At 36.7% G+C, this 18,662-nt stretch overlaps 5 protein-coding genes across 8 annotated transcripts; 2 read left to right on the top strand and 3 right to left on the bottom strand.

Moving 5' to 3' along the window:
- Positions 1–1,644: 1,644 nt before the first annotated feature.
- On the bottom strand, positions 1,645–11,089 carry LOC117785510 (14-3-3 protein zeta). Of its 4 annotated transcripts, none has more exons than XM_034623581.1 (7): positions 10,992–11,089; positions 5,220–5,468; positions 5,030–5,143; positions 4,825–4,951; positions 3,662–3,785; positions 3,396–3,559; positions 1,645–2,302 (listed from the first exon to the last, which is right to left on the bottom strand). In XM_034623581.1, the coding sequence occupies exons 2-7, from the start codon at positions 5,279–5,281 to the stop codon at positions 2,147–2,149; spliced, it is 747 nt and encodes a 248-aa protein (XP_034479472.1). In that variant the 5' UTR covers positions 5,282–5,468; positions 10,992–11,089; the 3' UTR covers positions 1,645–2,146. The 4 variants fall into 4 exon arrangements, with proteins under 4 accessions (XP_034479472.1, XP_034479470.1, XP_034479473.1 ...); XM_034623579.1 differs by lacking the exon at positions 10,992–11,089 and adding an exon at positions 9,440–9,590; XM_034623582.1 differs by lacking the exons at positions 3,396–3,559; positions 10,992–11,089 and adding exons at positions 2,993–3,156; positions 9,440–9,590.
- Positions 11,090–11,513: 424 nt separating this feature from the next.
- LOC117785238 (mRNA turnover protein 4 homolog) lies at positions 11,514–12,553 on the top strand. Its single transcript, XM_034623161.1, has 3 exons — positions 11,514–11,643; positions 11,708–11,955; positions 12,017–12,553. Exons 1-3 carry the CDS (start codon positions 11,616–11,618, stop codon positions 12,482–12,484), a joined length of 744 nt encoding a protein of 247 aa, XP_034479052.1. The 5' UTR covers positions 11,514–11,615; the 3' UTR covers positions 12,485–12,553.
- LOC117785237 (SAGA-associated factor 29) lies at positions 12,509–13,736 on the bottom strand. Its single transcript, XM_034623160.1, has 4 exons — positions 13,611–13,736; positions 13,313–13,546; positions 12,871–13,258; positions 12,509–12,808 (listed from the first exon to the last, which is right to left on the bottom strand). Exons 1-4 carry the CDS (start codon positions 13,647–13,649, stop codon positions 12,594–12,596), a joined length of 876 nt encoding a protein of 291 aa, XP_034479051.1. The 5' UTR covers positions 13,650–13,736; the 3' UTR covers positions 12,509–12,593.
- A 720-nt stretch (positions 13,737–14,456) lies between these two features.
- On the top strand, positions 14,457–16,264 carry LOC117783849 (diphosphomevalonate decarboxylase). Its single transcript, XM_034621400.1, has one exon. The coding sequence runs from the start codon at positions 14,564–14,566 to the stop codon at positions 15,734–15,736; it is 1,173 nt and encodes a 390-aa protein (XP_034477291.1). The 5' UTR covers positions 14,457–14,563; the 3' UTR covers positions 15,737–16,264.
- Positions 16,265–16,549: 285 nt separating this feature from the next.
- Positions 16,550–18,478, bottom strand: LOC117783850 (transcription factor AP-1). Its single transcript, XM_034621401.1, has 3 exons — positions 18,290–18,478; positions 17,509–18,085; positions 16,550–17,442 (listed from the first exon to the last, which is right to left on the bottom strand). Exons 2-3 carry the CDS (start codon positions 18,059–18,061, stop codon positions 17,108–17,110), a joined length of 888 nt encoding a protein of 295 aa, XP_034477292.1. The 5' UTR covers positions 18,062–18,085; positions 18,290–18,478; the 3' UTR covers positions 16,550–17,107.
- Between the last annotated feature and the right edge of the window lie 184 nt (positions 18,479–18,662).

Here is an 18,662-nt window from a genome sequence, read left to right as displayed (position 1 = left end):
ACTGTTTATAACTCATTTGGATCTTTTATAGTATGTATGTTGTATTATGCATTGCAGTTTCATTGGTTATTCGACTTTTTCATATGCCTCACATTTATTATTTTTATTTTTCTTTATTTATGTATATTGTAAGCGTAAATTCAATTGCGAAAATATACAGATACTTTTCTTATACACACACATGTATACGAATATATTCATATATATATATATTTGCATATTATTTTCATATCCTGGACAATAATATTGTAGTATATATATATTTATATACATATATGTGCATATATTTTAGCGATTTTATGTAGCTCTTGTTGACGCTTTCGTGAATTAAAATTGAATATACTTAGATTTCAATATAAGTATTATTATTTTGATTAGTTATCATTTCCCGTTCTTTCTGTTATGGATTTTGTCTTTTGATGATTAACCATAAAGCAATTTGAAGAGTTAAGTAGCATTTAAAAAGCACACTTAATAAATCAAAGTTGAATATTATTAAATTATATTTTGCATCCGCTTGCTTCACATACCGATCGCTTTGAATAGAATTTGACATTGAAACACATCGATTATAAATAAAAGAAAAACACTGAGACATTTATAACAATTGCACATTGATAATGATATTGCTGTTGCTTCTGCATAGTTGCATATAGTAAATATATAGTATAAGTATGTTAGAAATAGTTATCGCATCGATCATTATTTTCATTCCTGATCCAGCTAGCCTAATTATCGAAATAAATATAAGACAAAAACAATAAAAAAAAAAAAAAATATTAAAATGGGCACAATAGAACTTATGCCTGTAGATTCTATCCATAATTTATTATCTGGCTGCTTGTCTTTTTTTTAGCACTCTGTTATGACATACATGAATATGTAAATGAATTTATATTTTTATTTTTCTTGCCTCATCAATTCAAAATCTCAAAACATTTCTTTGGTTTAAATGTTTCTTGTTCTTTTAACAATTCTTTCATTGATTTTCACAATGCAAAAAATGAACTTCAAATTTAAAACTGCGTTTGAGAATATAAACAATAAAATCGAAAATAAGGTGAAAATAAAAGTTTAGGTTTCTGTTGTTTGTTTTTTTTATTTGTTGTATTTTAGAAAAGAAAGAATTACAAATAATACATAATTTGTTTCTTTTGGTTCGCTTGTGTTCTGCCTTTTTGGCAGATATTGTTCTTCTTTGACGAGAAAAATATATATAGGCATTATTTGTAATTACATATTTGTATAAACCAATTAGCCTTTGTTTTTAAGGAAAGCGACGCAGCGCATTAAACAAAAATAAAAGACATAATATGTTGTTGTTGTTTGTTGACTGTGTCTTGTGTTCTGTTGTATGTTAATATAAAACAAAATGTAATTATTTATTAAAACATAATTATAATAAATAATATTACGTTTAGGCATAGTGTATAGGGTACGCAGTTGGCCTAAACAGCGGAATAGTAAATAACTAAACAAAACAAAATTCACATCTTAGCCATTACACAATGTACTTGCTACACTTCTTAGCCATCTTCATGCCGTTTGTGTTGGTAGCTGGTTACTTGGTTTTTAATCCGTTCAACTCGTTTTTAATGAATATTTGCAAGAGCATTTATTAGTAACAAAGACAACTTGAACGGCATGTGAAGCAAATTAATACGTTTTTTGTTTTCATTTTTAGACTTTAATTGGCTTTCTGTATGTTGTTCTTTATACAATATTTGCTCGAATACACATATTGATTTTATTAGAAAATGGTTTGTTTCTCTGTTGGTTTGTTTATATGCCTTCAATTGCAATATGCACATACGCATATACTTATATACTGTCTAATCAGATTCACTTTCCTCTTCATTACTTGTATAATCATGACAATAGTACCTCCTTCTACACCTCACAAACTATTATCACTCATTCACAAACTGTATTCTCTGCATTTATTTTGTTAATTATTCATTTGTGTCGCTGCTGATGTTGGATGCTGGTTTTGATGTTGCTTTTATTATTACATAACTGCTGTTCTGCTGCTTTGTATCACCTTCGACTTCAAAGAATTGTTTTTTTATTTCTTGCTTTTGTTTTGTTTGTTTGTATTACTGAATAATATTTGCATAGTCAAAAAGGAAACATTTTAGTTGTTTGGTTAGTTGTCACCGCCCTCCTGTGGCTCATCGCCATCACCCTGGGTATCTGAGGTCCAAAGAGTCAGGTTATCCCTCAACAATTGCATGATGAGTGTTGAGTCTTTGTATGAATCCTCATTGAGTGTGTCCAGCTCGGCTATCGCGTCATCGAACGCCTGTGTTTAATATAAAATAAACAATTTAGTAATGCTTATAAAAAATTATATATATTTTTAATAACAATGCATAATGCCGGCAAGCTGAATGCAATTTCAATTACTTCGTCGAGTGCATAAGGAAAGCATTTCAATTCAATTAGAGGAACATTAAAAACTTATTTTTTATAGTATTAGATTTATAGTACCTATTTGTTTCATTCAGTAAAATTTTGTAAGCAAAAATAATAATACAAATAAATAAATACATGATTATCTTTAAAACGTAAACTAATATAATTTTTTCAAATGACCTGACGGTTAATGCACTTTCTCTTCAAATCATTAAACTTCACCAGCAAGATATGGATCGCATTGTGGAGTGTTAACGGGCACACATTGATATGTAAGCCAGGTCAGTACTTTTTGGCCAACTAATCTAAGACTTAACATGCGAATTAAAAAAGGGCTTATACCTGGATGTGTTTGTATTAAACATACATACATACATACATACATAGACTGTGTGTTCCTCAGACTGTGAGTAAACCACATCATGTACTCGTGTATGTATGTTGTGTGTATTGTGTTTGTTTTAAAAGCAAAGTTGAGGATGTTAGTCAACATAACAACAACAAACAGCATCAACAACAACGATAGTTAAATTAATATCAACAAACATAAATGTGTAGAAAGACTGAAAAACTGAACCTGTTTAGCTAAATGACAAGCCCTCGCTGGTGAATTGATAATTTCGTAATAGAAGACGGAAAAGTTGAGTGCAAGACCTAATCTGATTGGATGTGTTGGCTGCATTTTAGTTTTTGCAATATCGAATGCCTCTTGATAAGCTTTTTTCGAGTCCTCAACGACGTCTTAAATTATGTACGTTAATAATGGTACCAAATAAATGAAACAAAAAGAAAAAAATACAATCATGGTTTACAATTAGTTTTTTTTTTGTATATAAACTCTATGGATAGTAATGATAAAAATAAGATTATGTCTGTTAAATGAATTGAAATGATATTTTATTGCAGTTTGCACATTGCATTTGATATTTGCTGTTTGCTTGCCAGACATTGACATTGTGCCAAAAGAATTGGGTATTAACCTGTTTAGCCAATTGGCAAGCCTTGTCTGGAGAATTCAAAATCTCATAATAGAAGACTGAGAAGTTAAGTGCAAGACCCAAGCGGATGGGATGTGTTGGCTGCATTTTACCCTTGCTAATGTCAAATGCATCCTGGTAAGCGGTTTGGGAATCGTCAACAACGGCTGCGTTTTTTTTTTTTTTGTGGTTTTTCAAAAATAGTATACAATTTGTTTATGTTTTTAGAATATGAGTTACTTAATCATTGTCTGATAATTGGTACTTACTGTTGCGCGCATCTCCTGTGGCGACCTCAGCTAAATACCTGTAATAATCTCCCTTCATCTTCAAATAGAAAACCTTGCTTTCTGGATTGCTGGCTTTTGGAATAAGATATTTGTCCAGAAGTCCCTGTAAATGTAAAGAAAAATAGATATTTAAGTTTCGCTGTTGTACAAATGCAGCTTAAACAACATTGTGTCTTTCAATTGTAGCTGGCAATCTTAAATATACAAAAATAAACATTCCTAATTGCTACGCTAACAATAAGCCGCTATTAATCCCATTTGATGCCATGCTTTACATTACTCAAGTCGATACAGCTATAAAAATAAAGCGATAGCTTGGTATGTATGCCAATTTTACAGTCGACTGCAGCGCTTCAAAGTCTTATCGATTTTCTGTCAACAAAGAAAACGAAAGCTAACAACAGCCCCCAACAACAGGGAGGCAAAAACATATATATGTACACACCCACACACAAACACAATAGTACATCTTACTTTGATTTATTTTTAAACATTGTGGCTCTAAAGCGTATTTAACTTTATAGGTCAACCTCTACCCAGTCGATCCAGCTCTTTAGCTTTGAAATAGTATATATTGTTTTACAGCTTTAGCAAAATTAAAAAAAAAACTGATATTAAATTGACATTAATCAAGCAAAGTTGTCCGTTTGTTTCTGTTGCTATCTTGACTTGGCAAGAGATATATATCTATTTGGTACTTGTATGTGTGTGTGTGGGGTGTGCCCTGCCACAGCAACATGTCTGGAAAATTTCTATTTAAAAATAGATTTATTGATTGTAATAGAATTCGTTGCATACATAGAATGAAAAACTTGGGATGATGAAGGCGATGGTAACTTCAAACTAGCCCTAATAAACTGACAAGGTAATTGGTTTAAGCACAGCTGTATATGATACGGTTATATTTGTACATAAACCGGATGCTCCACCCGCACAGCGGCTACCCGATATGGTTAACAGGACCTGCGCAGTAGACAACAGGCTGCCACAGTTGGGTTGTCAGTAAGAACTCATCATAATTTGCTTATTGGGTAGCCAGCAAACATGTTCATGGTCATGGGCATGCGACATGAGACAACAGATAGGCAATAACAATAGGTAATGGGCGATAGATAGATGATAGCACATATTAATATACGTACCAGAACTTCATAGCAAATTTCTCTAAGCTCCTTCTCCACACGTTCTCTGTACTCGCGGGCGAGCTGTTGTTTTCTGGCGGATGCTTCGGTTTTCTGCTCGATGGAGGAAATGACGCGCCATGATGACCTGTTGTTGGTTATTAATGTTTAGAGGTGTGTTAACATCCATTTGTTATATAGACGTATATTATATTTAGCAGCTTACCTGCGCGCTCCAACCACATTTTTGTAGGCAACGGAGAGCAGATTTCTTTCCTCATTTGACAGCTCGACGCCCGTCTCTGTGACTGATTTCATGGCCTGAGCCATGTCATCGTAACTATATAAAATATAACAAAAAAAATTATATGTTATTTCAATTTGGTTATTTCACTGTTTGATCTGTCTGCACTTACCGCTCTGACTGCTCGGCCAATTTTGCCTTCTGGACCAATTCTTCCTTATCGACTGTCGACATGTTGCTGTTTTTTTGTTGATTTAGTTACTTGACCAAACTAAGAATATGTATATGTGTGGTGTATGTTCGTGTCTGTGCAGTTGCCCAAGCACGATCTCTGTTGCAGTTGCAGATAGACAGCAGAAAAATTAATTAAAGTAAGGAGGAATCCACAGCTCAAAGCGTCGCTCACAATGTGACTGGTTATCTGCAATAGAAAATGAATAAAATAAAATATATAGTCTTTTTGTTCTTACTATTAATTAAAATATAATTCCCACGACAATTAGTTATTAGCTCAACCATTCGCGTTGCGTTATTAATAGTTGTTATATTGTATATATGTAGTATATTTCATTTCTAGAAACATCTTTCGCATAACAGAACCCACTCTCAATTAGATGAAGATTAATTCATTTGATTCTCTTGCCAGCTCTGCAACACGTTACACAGAAATACACACAAACACATACAACGACAGCTGTGGAAAGGCGTAAACCAAAAATATTATTTGCCGCTTCAGTGTTGCGCTTTCAACCAGGCCCGAAACTCGACTAAAAGAGAACTTGGCTGTGGCAATGGCTAAAAGGCTGAGCTGAAGCGACGCGTCGTGGTGCGGCATAGTAAGGATGTCAGAGACGGTATGGATAGCAGCTGCGCGTTGCAAGCTTCTGTGGCAGCAATAGATGGTCAGAACGAACTCCAACCATATGAAAAGTATTTTAACATGTGTTTTATATACATACATATGTACATTTTAAGGATATTAATTTGAATAAACAACTTTGTCAAGTGAGTCAAATCTTTGTGGCAATTAGCATCCATTCATGAGCTTGAGTCATCAACTGCCTCTAATTTGAATATGATGCGCTTCATTTCAACGCAAGTGAACTTATTAATACTTAAATTAGCTAAAGTGTAAAACGTGAATGTGAGTTGAATTTCAAGTAATATTTATAAACAGTCAATTTGAATGTTAATAAACAATTACGCTGTACTCGAAGTATGCTAATCAGCTGTGAGTCACATAAATATGTATATAAATATAATACAAAGGGTAACCTGTTGCCTTTACCTAACGGATGAATGTTCAATGAATGCCAACCATGTTGACCTTACCGCATACATAGATACACCCGCTACTCACACATACATGTATCTGTATCTGTATCTGCACCTGAGTGTGGACAGTCAGTATGTGCGATGGCTATTACATAAATATTGATTGATTATTATTTATAAATAAACGACGAGTGAGGCTGACTGATACATTTTCCATTATCCTTGGGGACAACATAATACAAACGACAAAATTATTAACCCCGAAGGAGCTTTCAACGAACGTTACTCAAGAGGACATTTGCTTGTGGCGCGATAGCTTTTAGTATAATGTGCTTTTGACAGGTGAGTGTGAGTCCAAGAGTGTGTTTGTGTGTTTGCATTGTTGTAGAAATGTATTTGTGTGGCTTAAATTGTTTGCCAATTCCATTACACGTGCCATGGCATTAGACATCAAATCAAATCTGATTGTTTTGTAGTTCGCAACTTAAAGATGCACATTGATACGAAATGAGTGTGCAGGGGAATGTTTATATGTACAAAAAAAAAAGACAGCCACGGCAAGCAAATGGAATGAAAAAATAAAATTAAAACCAACAGCAGTAGCAGCAGCAACAACAAACACATACATACAGAGAGAAAAGTTAAAAATAAACTATGAATAAAATTTAAACTGAAATAAAGAGAGAAATCTGTGGCTTTACGTATGCGTGTGTGTCTCTGTGTGTGTTGTTGTGTGTGCGTGTGTGTGTGTGGGGTCTGTGAGCAATGAACCAAGTATGTAGATATATATGTATCTACATACAAGTAAAATGTTTAAATGTGTACAGATGTCAAAGATAAATGCACAATGACCCCGATGCACAAATGTTAACTTGGTAAGACGATAAACAATAAACGAATAAAACAATCAGAATAAATCAAATTGATTACACCCAACCAACTGTTATCTATATAAGTACATAAATTCAGATTCTATAAGCGATAGCAATCGACCGTCAAAGTCTTGAAAGCATTGACCCTTCGGCTGCAAACAAGTGCGGATAAATACATTAGTTGTATAGATACATATGCATAGATACATATATGAAAGTATATATGTATCTTGATAATAGCAATTTTTTCTGCGTTGCTCGTTTTTAGGTCAATTGGCTTGTTTACCGTACAGTTATTGACAAAAAGAAATTTGGAAAAATACAACTTAATAGACCGCAACGGTTTGTATTCTATGATTTTTCATTTCTAAAAAACATTCGTCTGTATGCAAAGATTTACATGTGTATGGGGAGGGACACAATTAAATAGCCCAAATTCAAACAGGGAGCCACTCCCTCCATTTGAAAGAGCGGCAATGAAGCGAAATCTATGCGTCATGGACTGCGTCATTTTATTTTTTTTTGGACGTGCTTCACAATGAGGAAGTAGCGCGAATGCAAGAGGCATAGACTAATTTGGATTGGATGTGTGTTTGCATGGACAACACATATACAAATGCATATGTCTCTATGTATTTGTAATTATATTTGTACAAGTGTGTTATAAGTAGAAAAAAAAAACAGCTAATTGTTTGCGAAATGGCATTGCCGTCGGTCAGTGGTACAGATGGAAGATAACGGCAAATAAAATTCGAAACCGTTTGTTGAATTCTGCGATGACGGCAACTTTGGCTACTGCAAAACGGCGCTAGTTTGCGTCTGTATGTGTGAGTAGTGTGTGTGTGTGTCTGTGTGTTGGGGAAATACACCACACCGGGCGGCAAACGGCTAACTCACCACACCGGCCCCATGAGGTCGTCGCGACTGCGGTTCGGCTACATGCGCAGTACAGAGGAAAAAAATACGACTATAGAGAAATGCAGATAAGAACAAAATTCCAATACACAGCGAAGGGACAACTAGACGGACAACTAAAAGGAGATTTCAACAGTTGCAGTTGCATACGAAATATATTAACAATTATGTGTACATTTTAATATACTTAAGCAACAAATTAAATTACATACATCTGTATGTATTTATGTATGTATGAATGTACATATCCTAGCTAGAAACAAGTGTGTCTGCCTGCCTGTAAGTGAGGGGGAGGGTGGCGCGCAGCAAAATGTATAAAAATAATCCCACCAACGAGAGAAAGAGAGAGCAAGAAAGAGAGAGAGAGAGGGAGCACGAAGAAGAGAACTCAGTCACAAAGGCAGCAACGAATGCGAGAGCAGTGCGGCATAAAAAAGAACACGTAACCGCGTGTGTCGTCCACTTACATACATACATACATAGTCATGAACATTCATACGTACATACATAGGTATATATTGTTACATATGTATGTTTGTATGTGCATACATAAATACATATATGTACATATGTGTGGTGAATTGTGACACAGCAAATCCAATAAAACCAAGTACGTGATGCATAAGGGTACCAATTTTCTTACATTTTTCTTATAAGCAGCAAATATGAAATTACTTTTAATTGAAAGAATCATCGAATCAGACTTCAAAGTAGGTAAATATGCAAGTGCGTAATTCGTTTAGTGACTTGCATGTGTATTGAAATTCATACATTCGTAGATACGTACGTATCTACATATGTATGTGTTTTATAGCTATTGACGGACTAAAACGCCTAGCGACCAGAACATACTTAAGCACTACAATTCGCCTTCGCATTAGCCAAGTCAGTTGTTGCCACGGCCGCCAACAATCAACCGAAAGCACTGAAAATACGAAGCTACTAACGAATCTCACGGCTACATCTACACACACACACACACACTCGCACACACACGTTCACACAGATACAAAATTTACCAATACTCATGCATAGCGGGCATATGTACATACATACATATGTATTTTTGCACAAATTCACAGTTCTCAACTTTTTCATCTTTTTGCGTAGTATTTTTATCGATCGCTTCATGGAAGCATGTAGAAAATTTTCATACATGCGGCTTTTCCCCCACATGTTTTCGGTAAATTGAAAATTGAGAAATTATTGCATTGCATAAATTGTCGCTGCACATGTTGTTTATTGCATCGTCTTTAGTCACTTAAGGTTTTATAATTTATATGTATGTACATATATTTTTCGCCCCATATTACTAATGCAAATTGGTTACCTTACATTCGATTCACTCGAAACGACAACGACGACTACCAACGAACGGCGAACGACTAAAAGTGACGGCAAATGTTGCACACAGTAAGCGCTGTGATGTATCTATGTGTACGCCTCTTCGTATATGTGCATGTGTAGGTAGATTTACACATACATCCGTACACAGCGCATGCCGCTACAGCAAAAGACAGAGAGAGCGAGAGAGTACGAACAAAGAGTAGGAGTCGGTATGAAAAAATGAGTAAATACCAGTCAGTGTTGCCAACCTGGCCGCACAAAAATGTTGCCAGGTGTGACACAAGTGAAATGGGTTCGTTAAGTTTTAAATGCGCACAAGACCTGTTGTTGTTATGCTCAAGTTATAAATTTTCCGAGCTGAATATTAGCATAAATTGTAAGGAAAAAGTTCATTAGGTTATTACAATAGTCTAATTACTGTTGTTTATAATAAGTGACTGCAAATGATTTAAGCAGGTACAAATTTGTTGGCCATTACAGGCTGCACTTTTTATATATGACGCATGCCACTGAAATGTGCTGTGCTGGAGAGGAGGAGCTTGGCTTTCGCAGTCGCCGCTGTCAATTGTGCGCAATTGTCGTTTAATTGAGTAATTTGAATGAGACGTACGAATGTAAATATGTACGTCAGTTAAAATTTTGGATTCGAATGTTACAAGTTTTATGGATAGCCTTGTGTGTGTACGAGAAAAGTACGTGCCTATTTGATTGTTGTAGAATTTACCAATATGTGACATTTTCAATTATGTACCTAAATGAGTATGTACTTTTAAATGATTTACAAAATCCAATAGCTCGACTTAATTGGTCTCTATGACACTTGGGATTAAACTAAGCCCTTGAATTGTAGCTCACGCACCTACAAATCGTACCTGTTGAAACCTTCAAGCTCTTATCTGAACACTGATTAAATTTATTTTTTAACTTTAGTTGGCTGTGACGGCACCTTATCAGCAAATGTGTGCTTTTGATAAGCAGCAGAAAAATTATTGCTTTAATTCTAATGTTGATTCCATTGAATATACGCAGAGCACAAAGCATATCCGAGTCAAGCAACAAATTGTGCTCTCAAACGCTTTTTGAATTTTAACTGATTAAAAGTTTTCTTGTTGTTGGCAATGCTGCTGGGTTTCACTTGGCAATCCACAAAATTACGTCATCAGCGTCCTACTTGAAATAGTAAATTAGTTCTGGAGCGTTGACATATACGACAATTCCTAGGGAGTTACACAACTTGCATTTCACACCTAGACGTTTATGAATGTTGTAATATGCACGCTTGCAAATTAATTCACTTTGCGTTGCAGATCGATACATGTGAAAAAATGCGGTCTCAGTTTCGCCGACAACATGGCGCTCCAAGTAACACAATTGAGTAATCAAAGTACGACGGAGGAGTTCACAAATATATGTATTACTCACTGCGCCTTACTAATTGACAATGCGAAATACAATCACGTCCTGTTTGAAACACTTTGATAATTTAATATATTTTTGTAACCTAAGATATGTAAAATTACTACGTAAACACACACCTTTAGTCGGCTATTGATGCAAGCAATAAAACGCTTGACTTTTCCTCGAGCCTGCCAGCCCGTTTTTTGTTGCGACATGACTATTTGAGCAAGTTGGCAGCACTAGCTAGTGCTGTCGTAAAATTTTAGTCAAATTGCAAAAATAGTTGCAACTAAAAAACTAATTTATTTTGAATTTTTTTAATATTTAAAATATATTTTTTAAAACTTTTGCAGAATTTGTGTTAAAATTTTGTAGATGTTTTGATATATTTTTTAGAATTAAGTTTGTAACTTCTCTCCCCTTGGGTTGACGAACTTCAAGCCTTCAATAAAATTTATACCTTTGTTTTGTTTAATTTCGTATTTCAACTTTTCATAAAATTATTAATGTATTGCAAAGCTATTTCATTTTGCAATTTTCAGCTTAAAATATATTTACATCAGTGCTGACAACTTTATGAGCAGAGATGCCGTCACCCAGCTGATTTTAAAATGTAGTTGTTGTTTTTAAGGTTGCCAGACGTAAAAATTAACTATAGTTGTTTTCTACAAAGGTGGCAACAACTAGCGGTCGCACGTGTTTTACTAGTGTGTTTTTTTAAACTTCTGCTAGATTCAATTTGAGAATAATAAACTACTAAAATGCCGCGCTCCAAACGTGATAAGAAAGGTACACCGAATATGAGAATTGTTGTAATTGGATCCACATGTAAATTGTATTCTCCTTTGTGCAGTTTCTTTAACCAAGACAGACCGCAAGGGACTCGCATGGAAACAGCGCATCATTGATGATATTCGGTTTTGTGTGGAGAAGTACCCCAACATTTTCGTGTTCCAGGTACAGAATATGCGAAACAATCTGCTTAAAGACTTACGACAGGAATGGAAGCGCAACTCTCGTTTCATTTTTGGCAAAAATCGCATAATGCAAATCGGCTTGGGACGCACAAAAGCTGAGGAAGTGGAGACAGGAATACACAAGGTACGTTTTAAAGAAGATCTTTGTTTTTACCATCAATGTTATCTGTAAATATTTGCTGCAGCTGTCGAAACGCCTCAGTGGACAAGTTGGCCTGTTATTCACAGAAAAGTCGAAAGAAGAAGTCTTGGAATGGGCTGAGAACTATTGGGCGGTAGAATATGCGCGCAGTGGTTTCACAGCAACCGAAACTGTTACTTTACCAGCCGGTCCACTCGAGGAATTCGCGCACTCCATGGAGCCACATTTACGTTCATTGGGACTGCCTACAAAGCTGGAAAAGGGCATTGTAACCATATATAGTGATTATACGGTGTGCGAGGAGGGTAAGGTTCTGACACCGGAGCAAGCGCGAATTCTTAAATTGCTGGGAAAACCAATGGCAAAGTTTCGTCTGACTATGAAGTGCTCCTGGACTAAAGCTGACGGATTCCAGCTGTACGTTGAGGATGATGTGGAGGAAGAAACAGCAGAGACCCCCATGGAAGAAGACAATGATAACGATGATGATGATGATGAGGACGAGGAATGATTTAGTTATTATTTCAAATAGAAATTAAGTTAATGAATATGTATATAATTATATATATAGATTTTACAACAGTCGATTCGATATTCTATGTATTTCATTCAATTGCTGCTCAAGCTGAGGACAAATTGCCACTGCCACTGCTCGCTCCCTTCTTTGTAGGTCTATAGGCAATGACATATCGCTGAGCTACGGGCAAAGGTTCCGCATAACCGTTTAAATACGATGAATCCTCGAAGAGCACATCATACTCTTCTGTGGCGGTTTGTGGCAGTCGGTGGACTATGGCTTTGTAGAAGCACGTCGTTTGTGGGTACAACGCCATCACTAATATATATATATGTGATAGGTTAGTCAGTTTCTTTACATGCTGTGTAAATTGTACCTACCAACTGTATCCTTAGGAAAGAGAGCATGTCCATCTGTCTCTGGATTAGCTCGCATCAGTGGCAGAGGTATAACTTTACGTTTGCTGAGCACGTGTCGATCCTTCTGCTCCTCGTCAATGTCAATAACATCGTATTTGTTTTGCCTATGCAGAAATTGAACCACCTCCGCCAAGATCCAGTTCTCCTCCTCGTCAATGCCCTTTGCCAAGGCGGCTACATTGTCACCCACTTTGGCCACATAGCTGCTCTCGGCAGGAATAGCTCCGCATAGAGCTGGAGCTCGTTCGCCTGGCTTCCCTACGAACAGAGGTAATGTTTGCGCCGACAGCTGTACCATTTTCATTAACGCTCCACGACGAATTGCCTCCTTATTGCCAGCATTCCGAGCCTGTGGGAATTTAATTTGTTAATAGTCACAATGCTGATCGATTTAAAGACTCACCTGAATGCGTCTCTCATTTCGTATATTGCGTATTTCGTGTATTTTAGCCAACGCCGCTCTAATTGTCGCCTCTTCTTGTGTCGCCTCCAAAATTTTGGCCTGAAGAAGCGTCTTTAATTTTGGATTTGCGGGCTGACTTTGCTGCACTCGCACGAGATTCGCAATCGAATTTTCTGCCCGTCGTCGTTCGCTGTCCACTTTGTGAATATGTTGCTGTATATCTTTCAGGCGATCCTAATTTGATAAATGTGTACAAAAACAATTGTTATTTAATTTGCAGTGCACAAATTATACAAACCTGAATTTGTTGTGCTGCACTTTCTGCAGTTAATGGCATTTTTGTAAATCGCTCAAATACTTTGTTTACGTTTTTGTTTTTGTTCAGCAAAGACGCTAAACTTTTTATTTGGAAAATAGTGGAACACTGTTGCCAACTTAGCTATTTTATAGCTAGATCTGGATATTTTCAGAGTATGTTTCTAGAATATTTTTAAAATTGCTTTTAGTTGAAAATCTAGCAATTTTCAATATTTATTTAGCTAAATTTTGTTATTTATATTTTTGGTAAAACTGTGCTTTCCACACAGAAATAAATATTGTTCCCCCTAAAAACATGGCTGCACTGATGTGGAAGGCTGCCACCCTGCAAAATTTGTTGCACCAAGAAAACACACCTTGTTTTTTTAATTTTTCTTAATATTGAAAATATAATTTCTGTAATTTTCGCAGAATTTTTGCTATAAATTTGAAATTTGCATTAACTTAAATTTAAATTTCCAGTTGGGCCACACGCGACAAAAACCGCGTTCTAATTAATTCAGTATTTATAATTACCAGATGATCTGGTATACTTTAGGTATAAAGTTAAGCGACGTTACTTCTCATTGGCAATTTGCTCCTCAATTAACGCGCGCAGTTTAAATTTTTTTAGTTATTTAGCAATAATTGCCGAGAGGCCGGTGCTAAGAATGTTGGGTGGTATTTTAGCTATAGAAATAGGGATCTTTTAGAAGTTATCCGTTGAAAATGTACCGCATTTAATAAAAAATGTACCAAATTATCGGACAATCGATTAATTAGGAAAAATGTACCCAAACTGGTACAGTGTCATAAAAAAATACCAAAAATCGACGCAGAGCAGAGTTGCATTTTATTTGATTATCGGGCGTCTATCGAAATTTACTGGTGAAAGCTGGGGAAAGTGTATTTTGAACTGGATGTCTTCATTGTTTATAATACTGTTAGCGAATAATGTTTTCGGCAACGTGCGTCGCGCCTGTTAATATGGCCCTGGTAAAATACTGGGGCAAACGAAACGAGGAACTCATACTTCCGATTAACGACTCCATCAGCATGACACTGGACGCCAATGAAATGTCCGCAAAGACAACAGTGTGTGCTTCGGAGAGCTTCAAGGAGAATCGCATGTGGCTCAACGGCGATGTGGTGCCGTTTGAGGAGAATGCACGTCTGATGCGTTGCCTGGAAGGTGTTCAACGGTTGGCACTTGCAAACGGCGCCCAGAGATTCCCACTTTCCTGGAAATTGCACATTGCATCGTACAACAACTTTCCCACAGCGGCTGGACTGGCTTCCAGTGCCGCTGGATACGCCTGTCTAGTCTATACATTGGCGCGTCTCTATGAGATACCCATGAATGAAGAGCTGACAACAATTGCAAGACAAGGCAGCGGATCCGCATGCCGTAGTTTATACGGCGGATTTGTACAATGGCACCGTGGTACAACTGAGGACGGCAGGGACTCAATCGCTGAGCAGCTGGTGCCTGCTGAGCATTGGCCCGAAATGCATATGCTCATTCTAGTCGTAAACGATGCACGCAAGAAGACTGCATCCACCAAGGGGATGCAACTTGCCGTGAACACCTCAACGTTAATTCAGCATCGTGCCAAAGAGATTGTTCCGCAACGCATCAAGGAGCTAAAGTCGGCTATTCAATCACGGGACTTTAAGACATTCGCTGAGATTACCATGAAGGAGTCAAATCAACTGCACGCCATTGCCTTGGACACTTATCCGCCCTGTGTCTATATGAATGACGTGTCGCATGCGATAGTTAATTTCGTACATGACTACAACGAATCCGTGGGATCCTTACAGGCGGCCTACACATTTGATGCGGGACCAAACGCCTGTCTTTATGTTCTCGCTGAAAATGTTCCCAAACTTTTGGCCGCCATTCAATTGGCGTTCCCTAACGATTCCCAGCAAAGTGTCGAATACGTAAAAGGCATTCCTGTGCCTCCCGTGGAGACTGAGAAATGCAATACGAACGGATCTGTGGGTCATGTCTATTCTAAAAATATGCTCAAATATATAATCCATACGAAAATCGGAAACGGTCCTCACCAACTTAGCGACGAAAAGAGCCTGTTAATTGACGGTTTGCCACTGCCAAAATAATTAAGTTATCCAGTATTTACACGATCACAAATTGCAACGGTCTTAGGGAAATATTTTTTATTTATCGTACAAGATTCTTTTATAATATTACTCTTATTATAATAAGTAATTCAGTAGCACGCAAAACTTTGACATTTTTACCTTTGTTTGCACCCTCATTGTATTTATTTGTTGTTAACTCATTTGCAATAAACATTTTTATTTTGTTACCTTCTGGTTTTTTGTTATTCTAATTGCCTTGATCTTTAGCCCTTGTACGCATAAATTAAATTTAAATAGGTACACTTTTGAGGTATTTCAAAATGTATTTACATAATTTTTATTTGTACTTATGAGTGCACTTGAAATATTTTAATGTGTTGTACTCTCATGTTAATCTGCTGGTTTTATTTTTAACTTTCTCTTTACGCCCTAACATTTTTGATTGCGGGCAAATAGACATGGCCCTAGTGTGCGTCTCATTTGGAGATGGGAGATATCGTGCCTTACAACTGCATACGTGATTCGTGCTCGACACTAAGAAATACATATAATACGAAAATTTCAATGTGACAATAATATTCATAGGAAGACACCCTACACACTCAAATGAGTACCCCGAATTTGAATAACCTAAGACAATAATCTAGATTCTATCATTTAGATATAGCGATTAAGTATTTTTACCATAATTCTTATATTCCAAGGAATATAAGATTATCCAAAAACATATATCTACGTCAATTAGGATTTTTAAATAAAATTGAAATTATAAAATTAACAAGTATAAAAAAGTATGTGTTCACTTTTCCAATAAACATTACGTTTCCTCCATAGATTTGTAGCAAATATATTTTCTTACAATCAACACGTATAATAATACTTGATCTTATAACTACACATATAAGTACATATATGCGTTTATGTACATCTAGAACTAAATAAAAATCACTTTTCAAAAGCAATTAAAAGAACTTTAGCAAATAAGGCATTGCACATTAGTATAATCAAGGCTTAAGCAGAAAGCAATGTTTTCTATTGGTATTTTCTATAATTTAAAGGCACTCCAAGCTAAATTGATGTTGTTATTCAGCTCGTGGACTCACTGCAGTCCGTCAGTTGGTCTATTGCGTCAATCACAACATGATTGTTTGGTAGAGTATCCAAATCGAAAGTGGTGGATGATGCATTCAGCAAGAGTTCTAGTGAGATTTCCTGCTCCAAGGCCACAGCTGATAGAAGCACTTCACCACTTTCCTCATCTACGGCCGTTTCGATAGTGTCCTCAATTTCCTGGTCTTGCTGGTCTTCTGTCTCTGCTTCCGTAAAATTGTCGTCTGGTAGTAAGCTCGACATATACTGCTGCACAGTCTCCTCAGTGATAGCCCTATGTTATTTGCCCGTAAGCAAAGACGAATTGGGAATCGCTTGAACGGTGCAGCCAGCTTCCATGTGCTCCATAACCTGTTGCTTCAGCTGTGCCACATGATCCTTCAGACTTTTCACGATTCCCCCCAAGTCTGTGTTCTCGCCCTTTAGCATTTTCACACGGTCCTCCAGCTTTGAAATGCGCTCCAGCTTACGCTTGCGACATTTCGAGGCAGCAACACGATTCCGTTGACGCTTGCGCTCCAGCTTGATCTTCTCCTGGTCAGCCATATCAATGGGACTGACAGTTGGCGAGGCAGCGGAATTTTGTGGCTCATCCTTGATAACTGGAAAGTGATCTAACAGAAAAGATAAAGAAGATTAATTTTATTGAGAAAGATGGTAAGAGGCAGCAAATAACTTACCCACGGAGTTGTAGATGATTGTACCACCACTGATGCCATTGTTAACGGCTGTCATGGTGTTCGCCACTGTTGTTGGATTGTTGACAGCAGCAGTTGGGTTGGCGTTACCCAGAAACGCTTGAGTGTTGTTGCTGGTATGCAGATTCTTCAGTGCCTCCTCAAATCCCTTGCCAAATGCTTCCTGCTCCGAGGTGATTGGTCCTACTTTTGTTGGGAACACTGTACCCGGCTGAGGGGTTTGCAACAGATTGCTGGACAGCAAGATTTTCTCCAAGTCTGGTGTATTAAGTGTTTTTCCCTGCATATCAGGCGAATCAATCAATAAAGGCGCTATGACCCGCTTATTTTTCGCTGATTTGTTGAGGTCCAAAAATGCTGGACGTTTATTCACGTTTACTGTTGAATTGCTATTGGGTGTTGGAAATTCCATCGATTCTTCAGTGCCAATTGCTTCTGGCTCCGTTTTGGGTACTATCGGTGCGGCGTTAACACTGGTACTGTTCGTGTTGCTTGATAAAGCAGCAGCGGTAGCAGCGGAAACGATTGTTTTCATTTTTCCTCTGAATATGACGTCAGACTGATTATAAAAAAAGAAGAGAGCGCAAGCAAATGGTTTGACGTTGTCGTGATAACTTGTTTTTAGCCGATGACTCATAGGACTTCTCTCACCCGCCCGCACACACATACTATGACCATCCCATACACACATACATACTTACATATGTATGCTTGGCATGTGTGCATTTGGCAGATAGGTCAAAATATTTAGCAATTTACTTACCTATCCCAAACCAAATGATGGTGCTTAAATCTGTTTAAATTTGCACACTAAATAATAATTATTTTTTTTAATTTATTGAAGTGAATATATAAAATGTTTTTATCGACAAGAATTGCGTTGTTAGTACTGTGTTGGTATTTTTTTTAATTCCACAATCTACAAGGCTGCCACCCTGCAAAATGTTCAGATCTGGCAACTTGTACCATTTTAATCAAATTGCAAAACTGCACCCAAGAAAATTCACCTTTAAATTCGAATTATAAGTTTTTATAAAATTTTTAATTTGCCAAATAAACTAAAACTAATAAAAAAAATTTAAATTGAGCGCCGTCTACAGCTTTTTTGAAGCATGACCAGAGCTGCCATATCTATT

Source organism: Drosophila innubila, assembly GCF_004354385.1.
Source record: "Drosophila innubila isolate TH190305 chromosome 2R unlocalized genomic scaffold, UK_Dinn_1.0 1_C_2R, whole genome shotgun sequence".
In the NCBI taxonomy this organism is placed as follows: domain Eukaryota; kingdom Metazoa; phylum Arthropoda; class Insecta; order Diptera; family Drosophilidae; genus Drosophila; species Drosophila innubila.
This window is presented reverse-complemented; position numbering and strand designations above follow the sequence as displayed.